Genomic DNA, 23,783 nt, shown 5'->3' with positions numbered 1-23,783 from the left:
CCGCCTGCCCATGAATGGGTTTCCAAGCGATCGCGGGATGGGCTGTGGCGGAAGAGACAAGGGTCACCCTGGAGCTCCAGGAGTTTACGCCTTGCAGAGTCCCTGTGTGGGCAGAGACAACTCGGGGCGCCCGGGTAGCATAAGGGGCGGGGTGAAGGGCGCCCGGGCAGAACACGGGGTGTCCCGAGGCGGACAGGGGTAAAGGGACCCTGCAGAAAGCCGGTGGGGGGAGAGGGCGGGAGGCGCCGGCTGAGCACCCAGTACAGCCTATCTCAAACTTTGCCACACCTGGGAACCCGCAGAGAACAAGGCGAAGCCCGGGAGCAGCGGCGTCTGCCGCGCCCAGCGCGTCGGTCAGCAGTGAGCAGCGCGGGCTAGGCGCGGCCGCTCCCGGGAAGTCGGATTCAAGCGATTCCCCACATCAACCCCAGGACGACCACAGGATCCGGGCAGTGTAGAAGCCCCCCGATCCTCGGGGGCCGGCCGAGGCTGGCAGGGGAGAGGCCGCGGCTCTCCCGGGCGGCTGCAGCCCGCGGCGGAGCTGGCGAGCGGGATGCTGCGCGCAGCCCCGGGAGCGTCCCGGCGCGGGCAGGTCCAGGGCGGCGCGGCGCGGCGCTGAGCGGGCACGGGGCCCGGGGCTGGACCGGGGCTGGACCGGCCCCGCCCGCCCCCGCCCCCTCCCGCGCCCCTCCCCGCGGCGGCGGCGGCGGCGGCGCATCCAGGGGCGGCGCGGCTCGCCCAGCCGCCAGTGCCTGCGAGTTCGGCGGCTGCTTGGGGAATTCACTTGGCCGCTTTTCCGCTTCTGCCTTCCTCCGACCGCGCGGCTCATGGCTTTGGCTCTCCGGCGCGCTCGTTTCCATTGACTGGGAAAACTTTGCTGCGGCGTCTATCTTTCCCCGTCGAGGACAGGATTAAAAGTTCCCAGAACTGGTGGCGCCCAGACCCCACCATGTGCACCAATATAGTTTTTGAATGGCTGCGAGCGCTGCAGCTCCCGCAGTACGCCGAGTCCTTCGTGGATAACGGCTACGATGACCTGGAGGTGTGTAAGCAGATCGGGGACCCGGACCTGGACGCCATCGGGGTGCTGGCGCCCGCGCACCGCCGCCGCATCCTGGAGGCTGTGCACCGGCTGCGGGAACAGGACGCGGCGGCAGCTGGCCTCTACTTCACCCTGGAGCCGCAGCCCCAGCCCGCGTCCCCGGTGGACGCGGTGCCTCCGGGGCGCCGAGGGGAGTCGTGTGGTGGCCCGGCCCAGGGGACCCGAGGGGACCTCCGCGCCCAGTCGACCGCCTCCCGCGGCAGGGAGCTGGTGAGCTACCCCAAGCTGAAGCTGAAGATCATGATCCGGGATAAGCTGGTCCGCGACGGCATCCACCTGAGCAAGCCCCCGTACTCCCGCAAGGTAAGGAGGCGCCAGCGGGGCGTGCCGCGGGAGGGGGCGCGGCGCGACTGCTTTGGCCGAGGTTCTGCCTAGGTGACGGCCTGGAAGCTTGGGTGTCTGGGACGCTCCTCTCCTTCTCTGTCCGCATCAGCTCGCCTTTTCCCTCCATGGTACCTTGCTAACAGGAGATCCCTCACCTATGTGGAAGTCAGGCGCTGGACCTGGCGCTGCACCTGGGGGTGCGGGCCGTTCCTAGCACTCTCATAGGTGTGTTTGGGTCTGAAGGCTGCCAAAGATAATGCCTAGAACTCACAGTATTTTTGATTGTTTCTCTTTTCCTTACTTTGTTGAGCTTTGGCAAACTTCTAAGGGAATGAGGGAACTCTATTTCCAGAACATGAACTGAACCTGTTGTTGTCAATATCCGTGCCCACCCCCCCCAACCGGAATCCTCTTGCTGCTGTTGTTGATGTCTGAGATGCGTGGCCAGCAGGAGATAGCGCTGGGGAGGCGTTCAGAAAGCACGTGTCAGGGCACCCGAGAGCAATTCCTTAAGCTGAAGTTTACTGGGGGTAATATAGTGTTGAAAATGTTGGGAGGAACAGGGCCGCAGGCATACCTTGGAGGACTGTGTGATGCCAGTTTGGCTTCCTAAGTGAACCAGGTAAGGTGCGGTGGGCACACGTGACACCTGCGTCTGGAAGAGGAGTTGGGTGTCGGAAGAAGGAAGCTGTCTTTTCAGAACCCCGACAGGGCTGCTCTGCAGAGGCAGCCTTGTCAAGCAAGGCGCCCCTTCTCACAGCTGCCCCTGCTGAAGGTGAAGTGCTTTTTGAATCATTAACAGCAGAACGTGCTGTAGCACACAAGCGCCTTACGTGTAGTACGCCGTCTGTTCCATGTTGCTCTGCAAGTTCAGGGTCTTGGGGCCACTTCCCCCATTCCCACCCTCATCTCAACCCCAACCTCTACAGAAAAAAATGAATTTGAAGACTTTTAGAAACCCAGGAAGAGAATGAGAATCACATGGCAGGGAAGCCAGCACCAGGCTCTGCTCTAAGGAAATGTGGCGGATCCCAATGTGGTATGGGCAGCTGGGCCCTCCAGTCCTGTTGTGTTAATGCTTGTGTTTAAGCAAGCTCAGGTGAAAGTGTTTGAGAAGGTAGGTAGCAAGGTGTAGGGTAGATTGAGATCAGGAGTTTTATGTTATGCACCTGTTAGCCTGCAGGTCAGGTCAGCAAATCAGATCACCTGCTGGTGAGTAGGAGTTAGCTGCATCAAGGAACATCAAGAAGGCAGCTCCGGGGGCCGCTGGCTTCCCATCAAGCATTTGCTGTTGTGATATGCTCTGTGTGTGCCACGGCGGGTGTCTCTGTGGGCCTGTGGAGAACACGATTTCCTCTGGCAGTCAGCTTTAGAGGGAAGCCCAGTGAGGATGCTGCCTCCCGCTCTGGCCTCTGTAGGACAGTTCCATCCAGGCAGAGCCAATCAGATGTGTGCCTTTCATACCCAAGGGTATCGGGTAAGTGGAAGTTGAGAAATGGGTGTGTAGACCAGAGCTGGGGGCACAGTGAGAGTCCTCACCGAGCAGAGCTGAAGAGAGCAGGTGTAGCATGAGGGCTTGCTGAGCCTTCGGGAAAAGTGCTGTGTCATGAGGCCATGAGGGCAGGGAGACCCGAGCTGGAGCTGTGAACGTTGGGCAGGAAGGAATTTTTTAGAGTACAAGCTTAGAGGCAGAAAAGGATAAGGATGTGAACGTCTGAGTGTAGTCTTTGCGTCTTGGACTGCTGTGTAGATCTGAGATGAGTGATGGGGTGGTCCGGTCAAGTGTAATTTACGGAAGGAAATTTCAGCTTGCATTGGTGTACTACTTGTTCCATGTGACACATCGTCAGTCTGCTCTGTGTAAATCCCAGGACAGCATGATTGACAGAAACAGAAACAAACAGAAAACACATTCTGTCCGTTTTCTTTCCATAGTCCTCAGCTGATGGAAGACGGAGATGCAGCGTGTTTTCCCTGCAGCCGGCCTCCCGCTCCCACAACACACAATGGGAATCGGAATAGCACCCCTACATGCAGAAATGGGTGGACACATGTGTAGGACAGGATCTTGCTGGTCATTCCAAACTTGTTGCATCTGAGTCCTGCCTCTTAGCTTTTGGGTTTTAAATGATTTAAGGCTCTGTTTTCGGATGCAGTCATTCTTTCGTGAACAGCGCTGGGACTTGGTCTTACTCCTGTGGTCCATAGTGTAGCTTTTCCAGGTGGCTTGGCAACCATGATTAGAATGTATAACATTCATTTTGTGTGTTTGGAATTCATCTCAGTAGAGAGGCTTCAGTTTCGTTTACGGCCAGGCACGGGTCCCTGGGAGGTTGGATGTCAGTGAGACTATTGGAAAGCTTCCAAGAGGGGTCTATCAGTGGTGCTTAGGTTAGTGACAGAGAGGCTGCTTCCAGAGGAAAAGGAGTTGAGAAATTTTCCGAAGAATCACCTTGAAAAGATTTCAATATTTCTTACTAAAGTTGCCAGACTTAGAGATCAGGGAGTTAATGTGTAAGAAACAGTCAACGTCACTTTCTTTTCCAAAAGAAATAAGTACAGTGCAAGTAAGAGGTCAGTTTCTCTTTGTTTTCTAAAGAAAGCTACAACTTTGGAAACCCAGGAGCTTGGAAAGAGCCCAGGCTTGAAATCAAACACTGGACAAGTTCCTCCTCTGGCCTATATTTAGCTTCTCTGGCTGCTGTGATTCCTATGTTGTGAAATGGGGCAGTAAGCCTTTTCCACAAGCTTCCAAATGCTGTGCTTTCTGTTGGACTCCAAATTACTGTGATTGGCAAGATGTACAAACTCTGGCCTTGGGCCTGGTGCACTAGCCTAGTGGCTAAAGTCCTTGCTTTGCACTTCTCAGAATCCCTTATGGGTGCTGGTTCTAATCCTGGCAGCCCCGCTTCCCTTCCAGCTCCCTGCTTGTGGCCTGGAAAAGCAGTTGAGGATGGCCCAAAGCTTTGGGATCCTTCAGCCATGTGGGAGACCCAGAAAAGGCTCTGGGCTTCTGGCATTGGATCAGCACAACTCCAGCCATTGCAGCTACTTGGGGAGAGAACCATCGGATGGAAAGATCTTCCTCTCTGTGTCTCCTCTCTATATAACTGACTTCCTCCCCCGCCCCCTTCAAAAAAAGCCCCAAACAGTCCCCAGAGAGCTTAGGCTCTCCCAGGGAAGACATAAAATGGGATAAAGAAGGATACAGTGTGGTGGTTGCTTTGATGGGGAGCAATGGGGCTGTGCACAGCTTCCTGCCTCCAGCCTGGTTTCTTAGCAGGCTTTGCCAAATGGACAGTTTCTCTGTGAACTAATGATTGAGTGGCTCTGGACTAAGGAAGAGCAGAGTCTTAAGGGCAAGAATGTGCCAGGTACATAGTTTGTGCAAAAGATGGTGAAAAGAGGGGTGTTAGGGGGCCTGGTGCACTATCCTAACAGCTAAAGACCTCGCCTTGCATGTGCCAGGATCCCATATGAGCACCAGTTCTAATCCCAGTAGCCTTGCTTCCCATCTAGCTCCCTGCTTGTGGCCTGGGAAAGCAATCAAGGATGGCCCAAAGCCTTGAGAACCTGCACCCATGTGGGAGATCCAGAAGAAGCTCCTGGCTCCTGACTTCAAATCAGAGCTCAGTGCCAGCCATTGTCCCACTTGGGGAAGATCTTCTTTTCTGTCTCTCCTCTTTTATGTATATCTGACTATCCATCAAAATAAATAAATCTTAAAAGAAGAGGCTTAGTATGCCTTGGGAATGTGTAGGGCTTCTGTTTGTGTGCTTGGAAGAGGTGGCTGGAGATGGGGGCTTGGGCTGTGGCTGTTTTCCGATGGCCATGAAGTCACATTGGGGAGTTTGGAGGGTGTATTCGGAGCAGAAGGGGTGGCTGAGACATCCTCTCCAGTGGCAGGGAAAGTCTGGGAGACTGCCACCTTGCCAGGGGGTGATGTTCTGGCCTGGGCTGTGCCTCCCAGGAAGGTAGGATATGCGGGTAATTTGAGAGGTTCAGTTTCTAGGACCTGATGGTCATTTGGATTACGGCAGAGGAGCAGTGAGTTGGGATCACATGCAAGTTACTGGACTGTCTGAAAATGTCATTAAAATCTCGGAGAGGAGCTTCTTAGGAAGGAAGAGGGTTGATTGGGCTTATGGTCCTAGAGGCTCACATAGTCCAGGATTGCAAGAAATCCTGAGTGGTGTGTGATGAGGGTGGAATGCCGGTGGAGAGGGACTCCACAGCCATGCAGGATGCAGAGATGGAGTAAGCTCTTCCGCTTCCCTCTGTGTGGTCAGACCTGCAGAAAGCACTGAATTCAACCATGCACCAAGACCTGATTCCATCTAATCTCATTCTCAGCCATCACATTAAACCACTGTACTTTAATGAAGCCCCGTCCTTTACAATCAACCCTTATTCCATTAAATGCTAATGTATGTGTGATTTATTTACTTTAAAGATTTGTTTATTTTTTTTATTGATAAGTCAAGTTTTATGGAGAGAAGGAGAAACAGAGATCTTTTATCTGTTGGTTCACTCCCCAGCTGGTTACAATGGCTGAGACAATCTGAAACCAGGGCCAGGAGCTTCTTCTGGGTCTCTCCCACTGGTGCAGAGTTTCAAGGCTTTCCTGTCCTTGACTGCTTTCCCAGGCCAAAAGCAGGGAGCTGGAAGGGAAGTGGAGCAGCTGGGATACAAACTAGCACCCATGTGGGATCCCAGCACATGCAACGTGGAGACTTTAACCACTAGGCTATTGTCCCATGTCCCAATTTATTTTTAAAGATGTATTTGTTTATTTGAAAGTATGGGCCAGCGCTAATTACTTATCCCAGACCATCAACAAGGAACAGAACAAGGTGGAGTAGCCCAGTCACAAACTAGCATGAGTATGGGATGCCAGCATCACAGGCAGTATATAGCAGCCTTGCGTGCTGTACCATAGTGCCAAGACCAATGTTGTGTGATTTCAAGATCAGTGTGAATTTGAGAGCTAGGTCCTTTTGAAACCAAGACAGCGACCCAGGAGAAGAGCAAGTCTGGGGACATACAGCCTTCAGGTTAGCTGTATGTGGAGTATTGAACAAGTTGAATAGGTGGAAGTTAAGAAGATGCTGTAGATCAGAAGAGAGCTTCAGGACAAAAGATAAGTATTTGGGAGTGGTTAGCACATTGATACGAAACTGAGTGGGCTCTAGAAGGAGAAGAGAGAAATGATGAGGACTGAACTGCGGGGGGAGACCCAGGTTTGAGATGAACAGAGGGAGGGAAAGTTCCCAGAGAGGTATCAGTGAGCAGAGTCACAGGAGGGATTGGCTGGAAGGTTGAATAGGACAAGTCCAAAAACATGCCCGTGGGAAGTATTAGTTGTTCCATTGGATGCTATTATAGTGGCAGGTTTAGGTGATGAGACCAGTGGCAGTGGAGACAGATGCTCCATTTTTTAAGAGCATATGAGTAGAAATGAAAGTTGTGGTAGGGAAGCTAGGTCACAGGAAGTGTGATGTAAGTTTGTTTGTGTTAAAGGGTGAGATGTGGGAGCAAGACTAGTGGTCTGAGCAGCCAGAGGAAGACACCACTAGAGCCAGGGGTGGTGAAAGTAGTGCCAGGGCATTGGGAGGGGAGGGTTGGCCTCTGATGGCAAGAGGAGGAGGAGGGGGAGGTTCGAGCTGTGCAGGATCTGCACTGAGGGCCTTCCCTTCTCTGCTAAGAGGATTCCATAATGGGGGAGATGAAAAAATTAGAGGTGCAAGGAGAACATGTGTGAATATGCAAATATTACATAGTAGGATCTGGTGTTTATAACTGTACCCATGTACAGACATTATGCAACAAACCAGATTGGATTACATCCATTCACACACATAGAAAGTGCCCTCACCTTTCGGATTTGAGTGCAGAAAGTTTCATTGAGTGGGTGCTGTTTTCTGGCATGTTGGCCATGCTTGTGCATGAATGAGGTTGGGGCAGGTGTGAAGGCACAGTTGTGTAAGGGTGTTGTATTTTCTGGGAGCTTTGGAGGCATCAGGTGGGCCCTAGGACAGATGAAGGACAGGGTCAGCTTGCAGTCTTCTCTCCTAAACTGTTTCCGGTTGCCAACCTCCTAATTAAAATGCTTGCGTTAGTGTAACCTCACTTAGTAATGCTCTAAGAGTTTTAATGTTCATTCACACTTAAGTATAGATTTCATTAAGAAACAAGACTCTCCTGGTAATAAGATTATTTATAGGACCTCAGGAGAGGTGGCCTGGGGAGAAGGCGGTTGCAGACTGACGTGTCTTGAGGGCTTCCCCGTGTGAAATTAGGGTAGAGGGTACAGAAGAAATATTTAAAAAGGAAGGAAAGAGGTTGGCAAAGATATGCTTGTACCCTTTGGAGAGTTGCCTTGGGTCTTGGCAGAAGCTGAAATGACAGTAAGTATTCTTCCTCCCAAGAATTCTTTCTGCCTTAATGATATTTCCAGGGACAAATTAGAAGCTGGCAAACTTGAGTTTCTTCCAGGCCAAGTAATAGCCTCAGGTGGCCTTAGCCCATATCCTTCTAGGATTTTTGGTTTTCAGTCTCTGATTGGAACGTTGGGCGTTGGAAAGAGGGTGGGAGTGGTGGGGTTGCTGCTTTCCTCATGGTTTACCATCAATATAGTTTCTACACAAAGGGACCTCAGCCTTCTTCCCACACATTCATTTATCAGTCCATGTGTCTGTCCATCCTGTGCCTTCTTCATGCACCCATGCTTGTGCCCATCCACTTAACATGTTGAGCAGGTGCCATGTGTTAGGTCCCTGGGATTGCCAGGAACTATGCCAGTATACTCTGATCTTGTATGTGGAGGGTCCAACCCTGTGCCTGACTCCTCAAAGCTGTGCTATATCAAAGTTGCATGCTGTTGCTGTAGATGTTAAGGCTGAAGAATTTTGTGCTTGTGTTTGTTGCAAATGTTGAAGATCACCCCTGGTGAAAACCTGAGTAAAGGCAATTGATAGTGAAACATAAAAAAACAAACTACATTTATTCTTCAAGTGTTGTTAAAGAACCAGAAAAAAAAATGCTCTTCTTGCAGGGCGCTCAGAAAGCAGATAGTCAGGACTAGGTTGAGGTGAGACTGCCTCTGTAGGGTTATTATGGAGACTAATGTGTAAATTTACTAGATCAAAATTGTTATCAGTTGCCCAGAGTTGACATAATAAAGAACTACAACCTGGAAGTTTTAAACAATTGAAAATGGAGAGTCTTATAGTTCAGAGGCTGGAAGTCCAAGATGAAGGGGCTGCTCTGAAATCTGAAGAGCCTGTGCTGCAATTTCCCTGTGGGGCCCACCAAACATATCAGACAGCAGCCTTCTCTGCCACTGTCACTTCAAGTATGATTGGAGGTGCTGAGGTCCCAGGCCAAAGGTGTGGCACATTCTGGAACCTTCTCTTGTTCTGCCCTGCCTCCACACCCATCCCTATAATTACTTACTAAATAAACCTAAGTGAGCATTATGTTGCCTCCAAAATTTAGATATACGTTAGGCACCATGCCTCTTTGTTGGTTGTAGCAGGGGCCAGATGCCAATAACTTCTTTGAAGCGATAGTTCTGCATGTCCCCTGCCATTGGATGCTAGGAATTTTTGCAGAAGTAGAGTTCCCTTGGGTTTTTGTCAGGTTCATTTCCCACCTTTAGCCCGGCACATGTCTTCCAATAAGGTGAGAACAATTATCTTTATCTTACTCCTGGGGTCTAATCTGCACAGTACTGTCTGTGGCATGCACTAGCGTGATATCCTGTGGAAGAGATAGGCCGTGTGACCCCAGCAGGTAAAACTGACACAAGGCCGGGAAACCATGAGGCCTGTGCATCAGTTCAGTGAAGGTGCATTGCTGGCTCTGCCAGCCAACATGAATTGTGCTTGTTGGTTTTGGCTGGCAGGAGTGCATAATGATCTATTTGCAGGATGAGTTGACTGAGGCTTAGGAAGTGCTCTCCTAAGTCTGCCTCTATTATTTGGCTCCAAAATTTGCTTGGACACCTCAAGCAAATTGTGTGGTTGTGTGTCACCTGTTTCCAGAACAGCCTGTTGACCTGGGATAAATTCCTGATTACAGGGGTGTTTGCTAATAAATCAGTGGTGTTGTGTGTGTGTGTGTGTGTGTGTGTTTAGCAGAAATGTTGCCCAGTTGCTTCTGGGGACCTGAGGAAAAGAGTGCAGTGATTTTTTAAAAAAAAACCAAACAATCTCCAAATGTAGGATTTTCAGAATTAGGTTGTGACTCACTAGTCTCTTGGAAGATGACATTGTTGCTGTTATTTAAAACTCTTCTAGAACTTCAGTCTCTGAAGAACATTCTGGGCTGTCTTTATCAGTGAGAAGTCTTTATTGTTCTCATATGCAATTTGGGGTAAACATGCAATATATCTGGGATTGAATTGGACAATTAAGGAAAATGACCTTGAGTAAGATTTGAGATGGAAAATGAAATTTGACAACAGATAATGACTTGCAAATTATTTTTATTATAATGTAATTAGAATTCTCTTAAGCCCTTAAAATTTGTTCTTAATGTATATTCACATTTGAAAATGTGGGTTTTCCTTAAAAGGTTTTCCAACACATAAAACTTGATTCTTCAGGTTTTTGTTAAAACAAACAAACCAACAAACAAGCCCTTGGTCATTGTACTCTCAGGTCACAGGCAGAAAGGTGCTGGGCAGGATTTGAACCATCCATGGGCATCAGTCGACCATCTGGTACTTGATGGGCTACTAGGAATTTGAATGGTGGGATAGCTTGTACTTCTGTTCTCTGTATCATTTGCCCTGTACTTCATGGAACTTCACTACCTGCCCTGGGAGGTCCTCTGTAGTTGTACACACTCTTCCTCATCTCCTTGTTGAAAAGAAGATGCCAAAGTCCCGAGCAGTATTAGTAAGGCTGTCTCCTCAGTTTTGTCTTGAGTAGAAAAGCAAACAATGAAAAGGAAATACGTTTTCATAAAAATGGAAGTCTTTCAGATTATGGAAGTGTTCTTCAGTGATTCCCCACCAAGAGGTCCTGAAATGAATCTTGAAGTTGCATCATTTGGCCTTGGACTTGACTGTGGTTTGTGACAGTCCTGAGATGTTTGCAAAGACATTGTTCTGGGTGAAGGGAAGTATCTGGAACACCATAACAGCCCATGGCTTCTGAAGGCTGTGGGCCTTGCACAGCTACATTCACCATTGTGCCCTTGGCAATGGCCATGGCCTGTTCTTACCATCTCAGCACTGCTGGTATTGAACGGAAAGATTTTATTTTTTCAGTTATTTTTTTAAATTTTATGAAAATGCTGTTTCAGACCAGCCACTGGTTGGGAGGCCGAAGACAAGGAGGAAGGGATTCCTCATTTTCAATCAACAGAAAAACTATTACGGGCTGGTAACTGTGGATCAAGACAGAAGACATTAAGGCTTCAATCTGTCTTGCATAAAGATCAAGCGACATCTAATAGTTTAAAAAGGTTTCATTACTGCTTATAATTGAAAGAAATGGTCTTATCTGCCTAGAAAATTTACTGTTAGATTTCCATAAAAAAATTTTTTTTCACAAAAAACAGAAGACCCACTTGATTTGGAATGTGTCATAAGGGTAAGGAAAACAATGTTTTTTTTATGTACCAAAAATCATGGTCAATGTATCATTTTAAGAATTTGCTCCTTATAGCATAACTTGATAATGAAGTTACAATCTCCTGCCATCCCACATGGGTGCAGAATGTATCTGTAACATCTCACCTCTGTTGGACAAAAGAAGTAACAAGCATGGAATAATACAGAAGAGTTACGTTTTTACTCCTTACAAGCTTTAGCAGTTGGAAGAAGGAATACATGTTAATGTTCAACTACTAAGAAATGGCTCATGGTGTGTTTTGTGCCTCCTACACTGTAAGATGACACTGTAGCTTGCAGTTACCTCATTGATTCTGATTTTCAAAGCAAATAAAAACTAGTGGGCACACAAGAACAAAAGCACTAAAGCAGCTTGATTTTTTTTTTTTCATTTTTGTAAAACCATGGCGCTGTCATTATTTCTTGCCAATGAACAACTTCACTCAGGAAGTGTAATGTCAGGATGTGGACATGGTGGCTGCATGAGCTTACTCTGGAAAAGGACTCCTGTAACCAAATGTTTAGTTTCACGGACCATCTGGGGAATGTGGGGTGTCAGGACGGTCCCTGAATTAACTTTCCTGTGGAACAGCAAGCTGCTGAAAAAGTAGATGATTTAATATGCAAATCTGAAGCTTATATACAGACCATCAAAACTCAACAGCGATCGCAGTGTTCAGTGAGATGTTTTTCTAGGCTGAGTGTGTGATCACTGTTGTTGTTTGTCATTATTGGAAGGGGATGGTCATAGAAAAGGGTTTATTTTAAGAACCCACCTTTTCCTTGTAACTCGAGTGAGACGTTCCCTGTTCCTTATAATATAGGCAGAAAGGTGATCATTTTAGCTTAAGGGGAATATTTCCTTCTGGAAAAGCAGAACCAATATCTGTGTCACAGAGTTGCGTCAATTGCAGCATGATCTAGAAGAAATTGCTTTGCAAACTCCACAAAATTTTTTATAGATTTAAGGTTTTCTTATAAGTGGCTATATTCATAGCAAAAATTTTATAACGTTTTTGTCTAAAAGCAAAACTCTGAATTGAAAAAGTGTGGAGAACAGTGAAACAGACCGAAAAGAAACTGCAAATGGACTGTCTTACAATTTCTGACACTGTATTAAGTTTCTCTAATAGTTGTCTCTGTGGGCCCAACACTGTGATGCCCGCATCCTGCGTGAGCGCCAATTTGAGTCTTGATTGTTCCACTCCTAACCCAGATCCCTGCAATGTCCCTAGAAAAGCAGCGAAGGGAGGGAGGAGAGGCCTGACATAGGAGACCTAGATGGGATTCCAGGCACCTGGTTCTTGCTTGGTTCAGCCCAGCCATTTAGGGAGTGAAACAGTAGGTATAAAATCTCTATCTCTTTTTGTCAGTCTTCTGTTCAAAATCAAAACAAACCAAAACAGATAAGTTGGGGGGAAAAACCTGAATCCTGTATGTGTGAGAATATTAGTTTGTTTTTTAATATATAAGTAGAAACCTAAAGTTGTACTGTAAAACAGTGATAGCTCAAGACATCTTGGTCATGGTGATAGCACTGCATTGCACATCACTTAGTGATTGCGAAGCTCCGTATGTGAAGGCATATTAAATTGTTAGTTCCTGACCTTGCTACTCTTTGAGATGAGGGTACTGTTTTTTTTTCTTTAAATAATGAGATTTTATTTTTTATTGGAGAGGGAAAGGGAAAGAGGAAAGAGAAGAGTGCGAGAGTGAGAGCTCCCATCTGTTGATGTAATTTTCATGTGCCTACGTCACCTAGGGCAGTGCTGGGCTGAAGCTGGGAGGCAGGAACTGCATCCAGGGACCAAGTACCTGAGTTGTCATTCCTGCCTCCCCCTGCCTGAGAGGAGACAAGAACCAGGCACTGCAGGAAGGAGTATGGGCTAAAGTGGTGACATAACCGCTGGTCAAACACCTGCTTCCCTCTGGGAAATACGTTTATAATTATCTTCAGCTGTGTAATCATGTGATCCTTATTGTCCCTGTACCATAACAGTGGATTTTCTTCTAGTAGCTTTTGGGAAGTTGGGTCCCTATCTAGGCAAGAGACAGTGGGAGTGGCTTCCTGGTTGACAAGGTGCAGCCGATGATTGTGGGCAGTGATTTAGTTTTCTGAGTCATGTAGGCTCTCTGTTACTGAAACAAGGGACAGAGACTCTCCCAGTGGCAAGGAGTTAACTAGAATCTCTATTGATTTTGTTGTGTTCACAGTAGAGGGGTCTTTTGTTCAGCACAGCTCAGGAAATGCCTCTCAGATTCTATACTGTCCTTTCCTAGCTCCTCAGGTTTGCTCATTCATCCCCTTCCCCACCTCTTTTGCTGATGGTCTACTCCCTTCCTGCCCCTACTCAACCCCATAACTTTTAGTGGAATTTATGGAGAGGGGCTGCTTGCCGTGGCAAATTGAAAACCCATATCAAAGAAATTGAAGTGACCTTCTTTTTCATTTGATTCTTTAGCTTGGCACAGCAACAGCAATACAGCGTACACCAAAGATAAATTTGGGAAGCTCAATGAGAAATACTAACTTAGTAAACCCTTGATTTGCGTTTCAGCATTCATTGAAAGGCCAGGTAGATGAAGGTTTGTAAAAAGGTCACAGAAGCAAGGATTTAAAATGGGGTGCAAGCGCAGTGCATTCCTGGAAAAGAATACCTAGGTGCTGATCTCTGCTGAGTTGGCAGAAATGGATGGACCCAACACTGTCCCAGCCAGCCATCAATCATGCAATAAAGATGTAGCCACTTTAAGGCAGCCATGTATCAACCTGGAAGGGAACACTGCTGAATTATGAAGTGCCCCTCTGGGAAGCTCTTGATTGACAAAAAGAGTACTGCATTAAGTAGGAGCAATATTTTCATGGCCAGAAAGTAATAAAGCTATACATGAGCTTTATGAAGAGGAAATATTTCATACAAAATACTAGGGAGCCATTCTTAGGACTTGCGTCCTGCAGGATCAGGTGAAGGCACAAAGTGGCCCCACCTAAATGTGCAGGAAGAAATGGACAGTTTGATAAGTTGTTAATTTCATTGAAACCACTGTTAGTTATAGCCTCTGAAGAAAGGAATGGATTCATTGACTCTATAGTCTCACAAACCCACCCATATCTCTAGCTTGCTTTGACTTGCACAGTCAGGAGGAAAACAAAAAAATCCCGATATGCCTATTGCATCCATTATAGATTAGAGTTGAGCTAGAGGGCATGTAAAGTAATTTACTCTTTTGAATCCTGCTGCATCAGAGATGCTAGAGAGTTGAAGCTAGGTTGGTGACATTAACTTTGTGTTTTACTGAAGTGTCATTTCAAATCAGTTTTTATTGCTGCTTCTTGGCAGAGCAGTTTGGGTCAATGTGTTTCACCTCTGTTCATAGGATTCCAAATGTGCATTTGCTCCCCTGGAAAGTGGTGATGAATAGAATCTTCTGATTAGGTATTAAAACACTGTGAAAGTGATTCATTTGGCCAAGAAGCGACAGGTGGAGGGAGGGAGAGACAGACGCACACAGGCACACCCCACTCTCTGTTTTGCTCCCCACAGGGTCCATGGTGGCCAACATCGAGCCAGGTTTGGAGTCAGGAGGCACAAGCTCAGTTCCTTGTGGGTGAGCCTTCAGTGCTGCCTCTCGGGGGCTGCAGCCAGAGCTGAACCCAGACACTCTTGCAGTGGAGGAGCCACTGAACCGCCAGACCGAGTAGCCACATACAGTGTGCCTGGTTTTAGATGAGCATGTTCAATTATTTTGGAAGTGGTTCATGGGAAAAGGAGCGGAGAGGGTATTGTTTTTGATAAGAGGTCAATAGAGAAAACCTGAGCTCCTGCAACAGTGAACTGAAGCTGCAATCCAGATCCTTGTGCTTTGATTTAGTTCCTTGTACTCTTCCTCTTCACTCAGACATGTTAATTAGTATGGATATATTTTGTTTTCCTTTTTAACATCTGGAGGGAAGTTCTCTGCTGGCCTGAACTGCCTCCTGCCCTCTTCCCTTGTTTAGAAAGACAAAATCTTTTCTAGTATCAAGTAGGATTGCTTTTTGAATCAAACTTGCAGAAATTAGCAAAAGCCTGCTGTTGTAGGTGACTTATTTAGACAGAGCGCAGGACAGACAGCCTTGAATATGCCAAATCCTTGCCTGAGAGGTGAGTTTGTATTTAGTTCTTATATGTAAACAATGCTTTACCATGCTGTTTCATTCAATCCTCATGACCACTCTCTGAGGTAGAGATTATTTTTAACCACTCCCATTTTATAAGGGGCAAAACCAAGCTTAAAGAGCTTAAGTAATTTAGGGCTGGAATTGTGCTACATCACATCCCATGTCAAGCACCAGTTTGAGTCCCAGCTGCTCCACTTCTGATCCAGCTTCCTGCAAATACACCTGGTGAGACAGCAAAAGATGATGCAAGTATTTGGAAGAGTCAAATGGAGTTCTGGGTCTCAGCTGTTCCTCATCTCTCTCTGTCACTCTTCCTTTAAAATAAACAAATCTCTTTTTTGAACAGTTTGTCACTTACATAAATTCACATAATCAGTGAATTTCAGGTATACTGGTACAGTGAATTTCAGATGTACTGGTACCAGATCTCTATGGTCCCCATCATTGTGCAAATCTGCCTAAGAAGAATTCTCTCAAGGGATCTAGCAACTATCTCTGCTGGTGGAAAATGGGTGTGGGATAAGGAATGGATATGTCTTGGGTCTTATTATTTTTCTTCCTAAAAAAATTAATAGAATGCTGATTTTCTAATCAAATAAATTCAAACTTTTTATTTGATTTAAAACAAGACCATCTCCATTCTTTCACTGTATCGAAGAGATATCACATGGCAAAAGGAGACTGAAAAATCACAAATTACATGAATTCAGTAACAAAAGTTAAGCTTTAGCATTGAGGGGTCTTGCCCCATTGTCCCTTACAGGCTGATGAAGTTATCAGTTATTGTTAACTAGGTGTGATTGTCACTCTGTTCAGCTCTTCAGGATTTTTTTACTGTATGAAAGCCTTTGCTAAATGCTACTTAAGTTTGTGATAGAATCTTGAGATAAAAGCCTTACCTCCCTTTAGATAGTGTGTCAAACTGAGAATAATGCAGAAGCCAATCATTTAATCAATGATGCTTTTATTATGTCAAATGCTCTTAGATGTTAATTAGAGCTGCACTCCCAATTTCCAGAATGGCATTTTTGGTACTTGAGGTGACATATGGAAACAGTTGAAAATCATTTTGGTAGATAAATTAGCTAGTGGGTAGTCCTATTTTTTTTTTTTTTAGTTCCAAGTTCCAAACAAATAAACAAAGCCAAAGTATAATAATACAATGTGGAAGGCTGATTTTTTTTAGGATGAGCGTCTTCAAAGGAATTGGCTCAATAATATCTTGATTATGTATTTGGCTCCACTATTGTAATAGTTTATTGCCAAAAAATATTTTTAAAGCTACTTTTGCAAAGGTAACTCAATTTCTTTGCTTAAAACATGTTTAATCATTTTAAAATAAGTACCCCCCTTGGCTTAGTTTGAATGTACTTGAATGCTCTTATTTTGCTCTTAACATTTCAAATAAATATTTGAGATTGAGTTAATAGAGCTTATGAACTTGGTGAAGAAGTCTCTATTCCTGCCCTCAACCATGAAGGGTAAGTGCCAGGTTCTGAAGAGTAAGTGTGCTATACTGTTGCCGTGAGACGGGGCCCATGTGCGGTCCATGTGTGTCACTGGGAATAGGTATAGGATACTCTCAGCCCATCTGAGGGCGGACAGAAGGCCAAAATACTGAATAATGTCTTTATTGTATTGGAAAATAAGAAAGGGGAGTTTCAAAATAATGAGAAAACATTTGGTTAAAGTGCAATGTCTTCTAGGATCAAGGCTTATTTCCAATAATGTGGAACTCTAAACTTCTGTCTTCATTCAGCATGTAGAAATGTGTAAGATGTTGCTTCCGTTTAACAGTGAAGAAAAGATGGATAATTACAAGCTTACAAATTTTTCCATCCATCGGAGGACTGAGGTATAAAGGCAGACATGTGATCTAAAGTCCTTGAAGAAAAAAGGGGGATATAATTGTTTAATCTTTTGGAGAGCCAAACACAGGAGTTGTCACCATTGAAGACGATTTGAAGAAAACAGATTTTTATGAATTTATACAGATTGATAAGTGCTAATGTGCTCATTTGAAATTCTTAGACAACCCAGACATAGAGGGGGAAAAAGTGATATGTGAAGGACATATCTGTAAGAACAGGCAGCTGAATCACATACCAAAACCTACAACTCAGAGAAAGTGATCAGCTCAACATTGTAATTGACAGAACATTTGGGCTTTGGCCAATGAGGTTATATGGATTGCAGTTAGATGTGTGCAAATCTGCCGGATGTCATTAGTTGTTAAGAGAAATGCTAATTAAAACCACATGAGATACGTGACAATTTAAAGTGGCTGGATTTAAAGTCTGTCAGAACCAAGTACTAGAAAGTTGAGTAAGTGGAATACTCAAAAGTTCTGATAAGGATATAAAATGATCTCATCAGTTTGACCACTTGCTTTAAAGGTGGTCATACATTTCTTGTACAACCAAACATCTGGATTCTTAGATATCTGCTTGAGTGACATAAAAGACATGTGTCCATATGTCTAGACGAAGATTGGATATGAGTGTATGTCATTGGTGATTTTGTTGCTGCTGCATTCATGTCCGTACATAATGGGGGCCAAAAAACCAACAGCTCCTTATGCTGTGGATACTCTAAGGAAACAATTCAGGGAAATGTCACTATTTGATTGTTAAATGGATATTTGCTTGTGCTATGTGGTAGTCTCATCTATGCATTCATAAGACATTTTAATTGAATCTATATCAGATGCTATGTTAGGAGATAGAAACACACTGAAGATTAAAGTTTAGTCTGCAGCCTCAGTCACTTATTGAGAAAGCAGACCAAGCAACAAGCTCTATGTTTATCATAGCAGGAACTGTACATAGGCGTGAGGGCCCATTATGGTGGTCTTGGATCAGACAGCTACTGGGACAGGGCATGTATGCCTTTCAGCTGAAGAGGTCCAGAGGAGGCTAGCATGACACTAACTTGGCTTTCTTGAAATCTGAATCTCTAAGGCTAGAGGCAAAGTCTTTTTGAAAAAGTGGAGTGTGTATAAGCAGTGTTTGATCCTTAGTAAAGTCTAATATCCGAAGCATAACTAGCCACAGGTTACAGGAATCTAATTCTAGCTTCTTGCCTCTTGTGACATGGAATTTTTGTTATTTGCAGCACAAAGATCAGATGAAAGCCACACTTGTCAGCCTTCTAAAGAGAATAATCCAGATTTTTAATCAATGGATTTTGTTTTTGAGAGACAGAAGAGTTCCCAGCTGCCATCTCCTGGTTCATTCCCCAGAGGTTGTGATAACCTGTGGCTGAGGCTGAAACTAGGAGCTGGGAACTCAGTGTTTGTCCCCCCGGGTTAGTGTTTGAGATCCAATTACTTGAGCCATCACCACTGCCTCTCAGGGTCTGCATCTTCAGTAATCCGGAGTTAGGAGCCAAACTGGGATTCACAGTCAGGCACGTGACCGCCAGGCCAGAGCTTCACTTTGAATAGTTTAGATTTTGATGAATGCTGAACCATAGTAGATGCTAATTATGTGAACAAAATAGACTTTCCTGTGTTATAAATTCTGATGGAGAAAGCCTGTGCAAGGCAGTAGTAGGTGGGAACTGGTATCTGCCAAGGTCTTTAAAAATCCCCAAGAAATGTTGCTTCTTTAGCAGGATCAGTCTGTGAAGATGCTCACATGCGAGAAGCAAAGTCAGCATGCCTGTTAGAAAGCTAGATGGTTTTACCTAGCAAGAAACATCAATCAGCACAGCAAGCTTAGGCACCAATGAGCAGGAATAGGTCCAAGCTACGGAGGCTAGTCTTGAGTATACCGTAGAGATCACTCCTGGCTGCCATATAACACTTCATCAGCATCACCTGTGTACAGATGTCCTGCTTGAGTTGGATTTCTGGGGCAGAGAGCTCAGACATGATGGACTGGGCTTGTTGTAGTTCAGAGAAAAGACATGAACATATGCAGCAGGAATGGGAACAGAGTTTTGCGAATAAAGGCTTTTAGGCTTAGGTTTGGCAAGTGTTGTATTGCAGCTCAGCATGTTACTTGACTGACTAATATTAATATAAATCGCATTCACAATTTACTGAATATTGGGAGCATGAAAATATTTTGGGGAGTTATGTAACGGCAGTTGAAGAGCGATTTTGGCATAAATTGTGCTCTATTGGGTTAGAATTTTGAACAAGATTCATACACAGATCCATGCGTCGTAAGTATGTATGCAAATACAGTTGTGCCCCATCCTTCGGGAACATGTTGCAAGACCCTCTATGGATGCCTGAAACTTCAGATTGTGCTAAATCTCATTTAATTCATGCATTAGATACAGTATCAGCAGTAACATTATTTGTAATGTAATTGCCAACATCAGTATTCCTGAGCTTTGGGATAATCATTAAGGAAGGATTAATAGGACCTGGACACTGTGACACCCTCTCATGCAGCCAGAGAATCAAGAAAGCTGTTAGATTAACTGCAAGGTAGCCTTTACAGTATGAGTATGCTAGACAAAGAGATGATCCTATCCCGGGTGGGACAGAGCAGCACAGCAGGAGATACCATTATATTGCACAGAATGTTGCACAATTAATAAAACATTTAAGGACTGATTATTATCGTAATTTCATTTTTAATAGTTTTGGGAACTTGGTTGAAAGACTCTTTGTTATCAGTTGAATTTTGTCCCTCCTCCTATGAAAGTTTTAAAGTCTTAATTCCCAGTAACTCACTGTCGGTGATATTTGGAGCTACAGTAAAATGAGATCATAAGGATTGGCCCTGGTATGATAAAATTGATATCCTTATGAATAGGTGTTATTAGGACACACGTGAGACATAGAGGCAACCATGTGAGGATGTAAGATAGGTAACTGAAACCACAAAAGTGGAACTGCAGATAGAGGGGCTCACTCTTTCAGCATGGCAGGATTGCTAAAATGAACTAAAAACGCATTCTGATGTGGGTACCAAGGAGGGAGGTACTGTTAGTTTTGATAGGAAGTTTGGAAGTTATTTGGGAAGTACTGGGGATGTGAAGAGTAATTTCTGTTTTCACTAGGCAGAGCTAGATCATGAACCAGGCAATGGAACCCGAGAGAATGAACTTGTAAATTCTATGGGAATTGTCCATTTGATGAGACTTTGTGTAATTCCTGTTATGACACATACTTGCAGAACATAGAGGGGCATGAAACAACTTTTGCAGCATGTCAGAGGAAAGAAAACCCCACTTTGTGGTGATGGAATGGGGGCAGTAAGAGCATCATGGGGTTGGGCTGCGTTCCCTGTGCTGCCAAAGTTGAGAATTAGTAACATCCCTGAGGACGCGTCAGAGACATTTGACCTGAACAGGTTACCTAAGCCCATTTATTTCACAGTGCACTGCAGACTTTTGCTGTGATCTAGTTTCTTCCGTATCCTCTCTGGCAGTTCCTACTCACTCAGTTTACTGGAAAGCCATGTGCTGTGTTTCACCTGACTTTGCATCTTTAAGCTTTGGTTGAAGAACTTTCATGGTCCCAGTGCTGATTAGCTCAGTTTCTTCATTTCACTGATCAAAAGCATGTGATTTAGCAATGACATATTTCTGTAAGGGTTGAAGATGGGTTTAAATTCCTGATAGGTCTGTCCTAACAAAACAGTACTAATGAGGTGGCTTAAACAACAGAACCTCATTTTTCTCAGTTAGGGAGGCTGGAAGTTCAAAGTCAAGGTGTTGGCGAGTGTAGCTTCTTCTGAGGCCCCTCTCACTGGCTTGCACATCTGACAGCCTCCTTGCTGTGTTTTCACATGGTTATTCCTCTGCCTTGGGTCCTAATCTCATCTTACAAGGATAGAAGTAATACTGTGTTAGAGCCCTTCCATGTGACCTCATCTGACTTCAAGTTCCTTCTTAAAGACTGTTTTCCAAATACAGTCCTTCTGAGGCCATTGGATCCAGAACTTCAACATACTAGTTTTGGGGAACACAGTCCAATCCTTAACACTGGCATAAGGTGACACATCCCTGCTATACCAACTAACTTAGAGAATTTATTGTTGAGGCTTCACTCAATCACTTTACATGGAATCTGAGCTGGAATCTCAGGTTTAACATGGTTAAATGCTCAACAGCTGAGGAATCTTGCCTAGGAAAAGAGATCCCTTATATTTTAGAGTTCAGTTCCTTGTCAAGTGCAGCAGTAGTCACTGTTCTGATAGCTTTAGATAAGCTTGTGAAGGGTAAACACAGACCCACAACACAGTGACTTGTGTGACATTTATTGAGAACAGCCAACAAAAGCAGTGTTAAACAATGCGCTTGAGGGGACAAGAGGTGAACCTGGCTCCCTCACTTTTGGTTGAAGTGTCCTCAAGTGGAGTTCCTAGGCTTGCCCTGGTTCTGCCTCCTTAACTATGAATGTAAGATCATGGTGTTTGTTACTGTTCTGAAGGCCAAATGAGGAAATCTATGTGAAATGCTTAGCCCAGTGCTTGAGGCAGAATAAACACTTTAATTCATATATTATGTATTCCCTGTTACTAACACTTACGAAAATGTAGATCAGATCACCTGCATGTTTGTAAATTGGTCTTTGCCATTATATTAATGTAAATTAAAGACATAATTTTCTTAGGTTGGCACTTGTGTTTCCAAAATAAAAATATTGTTCTTCTAACCTTATCAGGTATTCTACATCCTATTCTTGTCTACATGCAGTACTAGTCAAGAATGACCCTGTCTGTAATACAACAATGTGATGAAAGTCTGAATATAATTTAGAACTGTGCTTATAGAAAGCTTCCTTTTTTTTTTTTTTTTTTTTTTTTTTTTGCTTTCTGCTTACTTCATTTCTACCTCAAATCAAAACAGCCAGTTTAGCGGTAATGTTTTTTGTACTGTCTGGTAATGCTATTATCATTTTAGAACAGTTTGAACTATCCAAAGAGAATGAATTGGGCACTTACAAATCTTTTTAGTACAACAATGCTGGTTTTTGAAATCATCTTCTTAATACCACTATTTCAAATTTGGCCTGATCTATGCAGTGTGTGTGGTAAACAACAAAGTTATGCTTTGTGTTGTGTGTTTAGGAGAATGAAGTCCATGACAAAGACATCTTGGCTTCAGAAATAGGAGGAGAAAAAAATGCATACAGTCTGAATTGTTCAGCACCGTTTTTTAGCTGGTCTTTCTTTTTCCTTTAAAGTGAGTTGGTCTGCCATGTGTACATACATGGGAGCTCCTTTACATAGTTGCTTCACCCCCAAGCAGAACTTTCAGGCAAAAGTAGGAAAGTTTGTGATGAAGGAAAGGAAACATTTGTTGTGCTAGGTTTTTTGAAAGTTTCATTCATTTGTTTGGAATGTAGTCATAGAACCAGAGAGAGCTCTTCCATCTGTTGATCGACTCTTATTGAACAGCAATTAACCTTGAATTTTTCTTAATAATTTTTAAACTGTGGACAGAAGCAACATAGATAGAAATCATTATTTACAGTGTGGGAGAGATGATTTTTGACCATATGCTACTGTGACTTCCTGCCAGGCTGTGTGCACGCAGGGGTTACACATACATGTGTGTGCATGACTTGTCGGGATTTACTTTAGGGAAGCCTGCAGTATGTGAATGCAGGAGGCAGGTGCAGACAGCTCTTTTTTACCTAATGCCAATGACAGGGTGTGTCACTTCTCATTTCCTTTTTACTGAAGAGCATTAAGTGAAGTAGCCCAGGGTGCCTGCTGGGCCAGCCAACTCCTGCATCCACGCATGTCTTGGACTCCTGCCATCCTGTGCCATCTCTTTGCCTCCTCAGCCACCAGTGATTTGTGGTTTTGCTTTTTTTCTTTGTGGTCCCGGTTGAGGATTGTGTGATTAATTTAATAAGCAGAACAATCAATAAGAGGCAAACCCTGCAGACCCCAGGAGTTCCTGTTGTTGCTGCAAATCACAGCAGAGAGGAAGCAAGCAGGGGCCGGCAGGACTGGGGCTGGGCAACTGCAGAATTGCTGGCCTGACCCGTGGCTGCCAAACTCGGGGGGTTGGGGGGAAGAATCACATGCCCCAAGCTGAGCGCTGGATATCTTGCATAAGCAGCTGTCTTTGCAGTTTCTTCTGTGTGATGTCTAAATCAGTTATTCTGAGAACTATAAAATCATGGAACATGGATCAGAGTTAATCCAACTTAACCTCTGGACTCAAACCTACATTCATTTAGAATTAGCCTTATTTGAAGTTGTGACTACTGACTTGACAATGGCACATTGAAGAGTGCTCTACTGTAGATCATTTCTGGCTGAGCAGACTACATTAAAAAGTTAGAATCTATGTTTCAGTTATCCAGGATATTGATATTTAAACATTCAAAAATTGCATTCCCCCCCCCCCCCCCGTTTTAGATATGAGGTTCTTGTTTTGTGAATGCTCTGTGAGCTTTTATCCTAAAATGTTAGAGAGGTAATCCTGTTTATGTAAAGTCCACTCCACAATATAAAATTATACTAAAGTCATAATAAGCAGTTATGATTATGCAAATTACAGAACTGAATTTGACTAAGTATTTAACATACCTTGCCTGAAATTGCAGCATTTAATTGTAAGATTATTATCAGGATAATTACTTTTTTAATTCT

At 44.5% G+C, this 23,783-nt stretch overlaps 1 protein-coding gene across 1 annotated transcript in view; it reads left to right on the top strand.

The window, feature by feature from the left end:
- Nucleotides 1-769: 769 nt before the first annotated feature.
- SAMD5 (sterile alpha motif domain containing 5) overlaps nt 770-23,783 on the top strand; it is a 44,247-nt gene continuing 21,233 nt past the window's right edge. Inside the window, exon 1 of the mRNA XM_004587297.4 lies at nt 770-1,405. Within this exon, the coding sequence (XP_004587354.2) occupies nt 950-1,405 (456 nt within the window). The 5' untranslated portion in view covers nt 770-949. The remainder of the gene's footprint in view (nt 1,406-23,783) is intronic.

This window comes from Ochotona princeps, chromosome 1, assembly GCF_030435755.1.
Source record: "Ochotona princeps isolate mOchPri1 chromosome 1, mOchPri1.hap1, whole genome shotgun sequence".
NCBI lineage: Eukaryota > Metazoa > Chordata > Mammalia > Lagomorpha > Ochotonidae > Ochotona > Ochotona princeps.
This window is presented reverse-complemented; position numbering and strand designations above follow the sequence as displayed.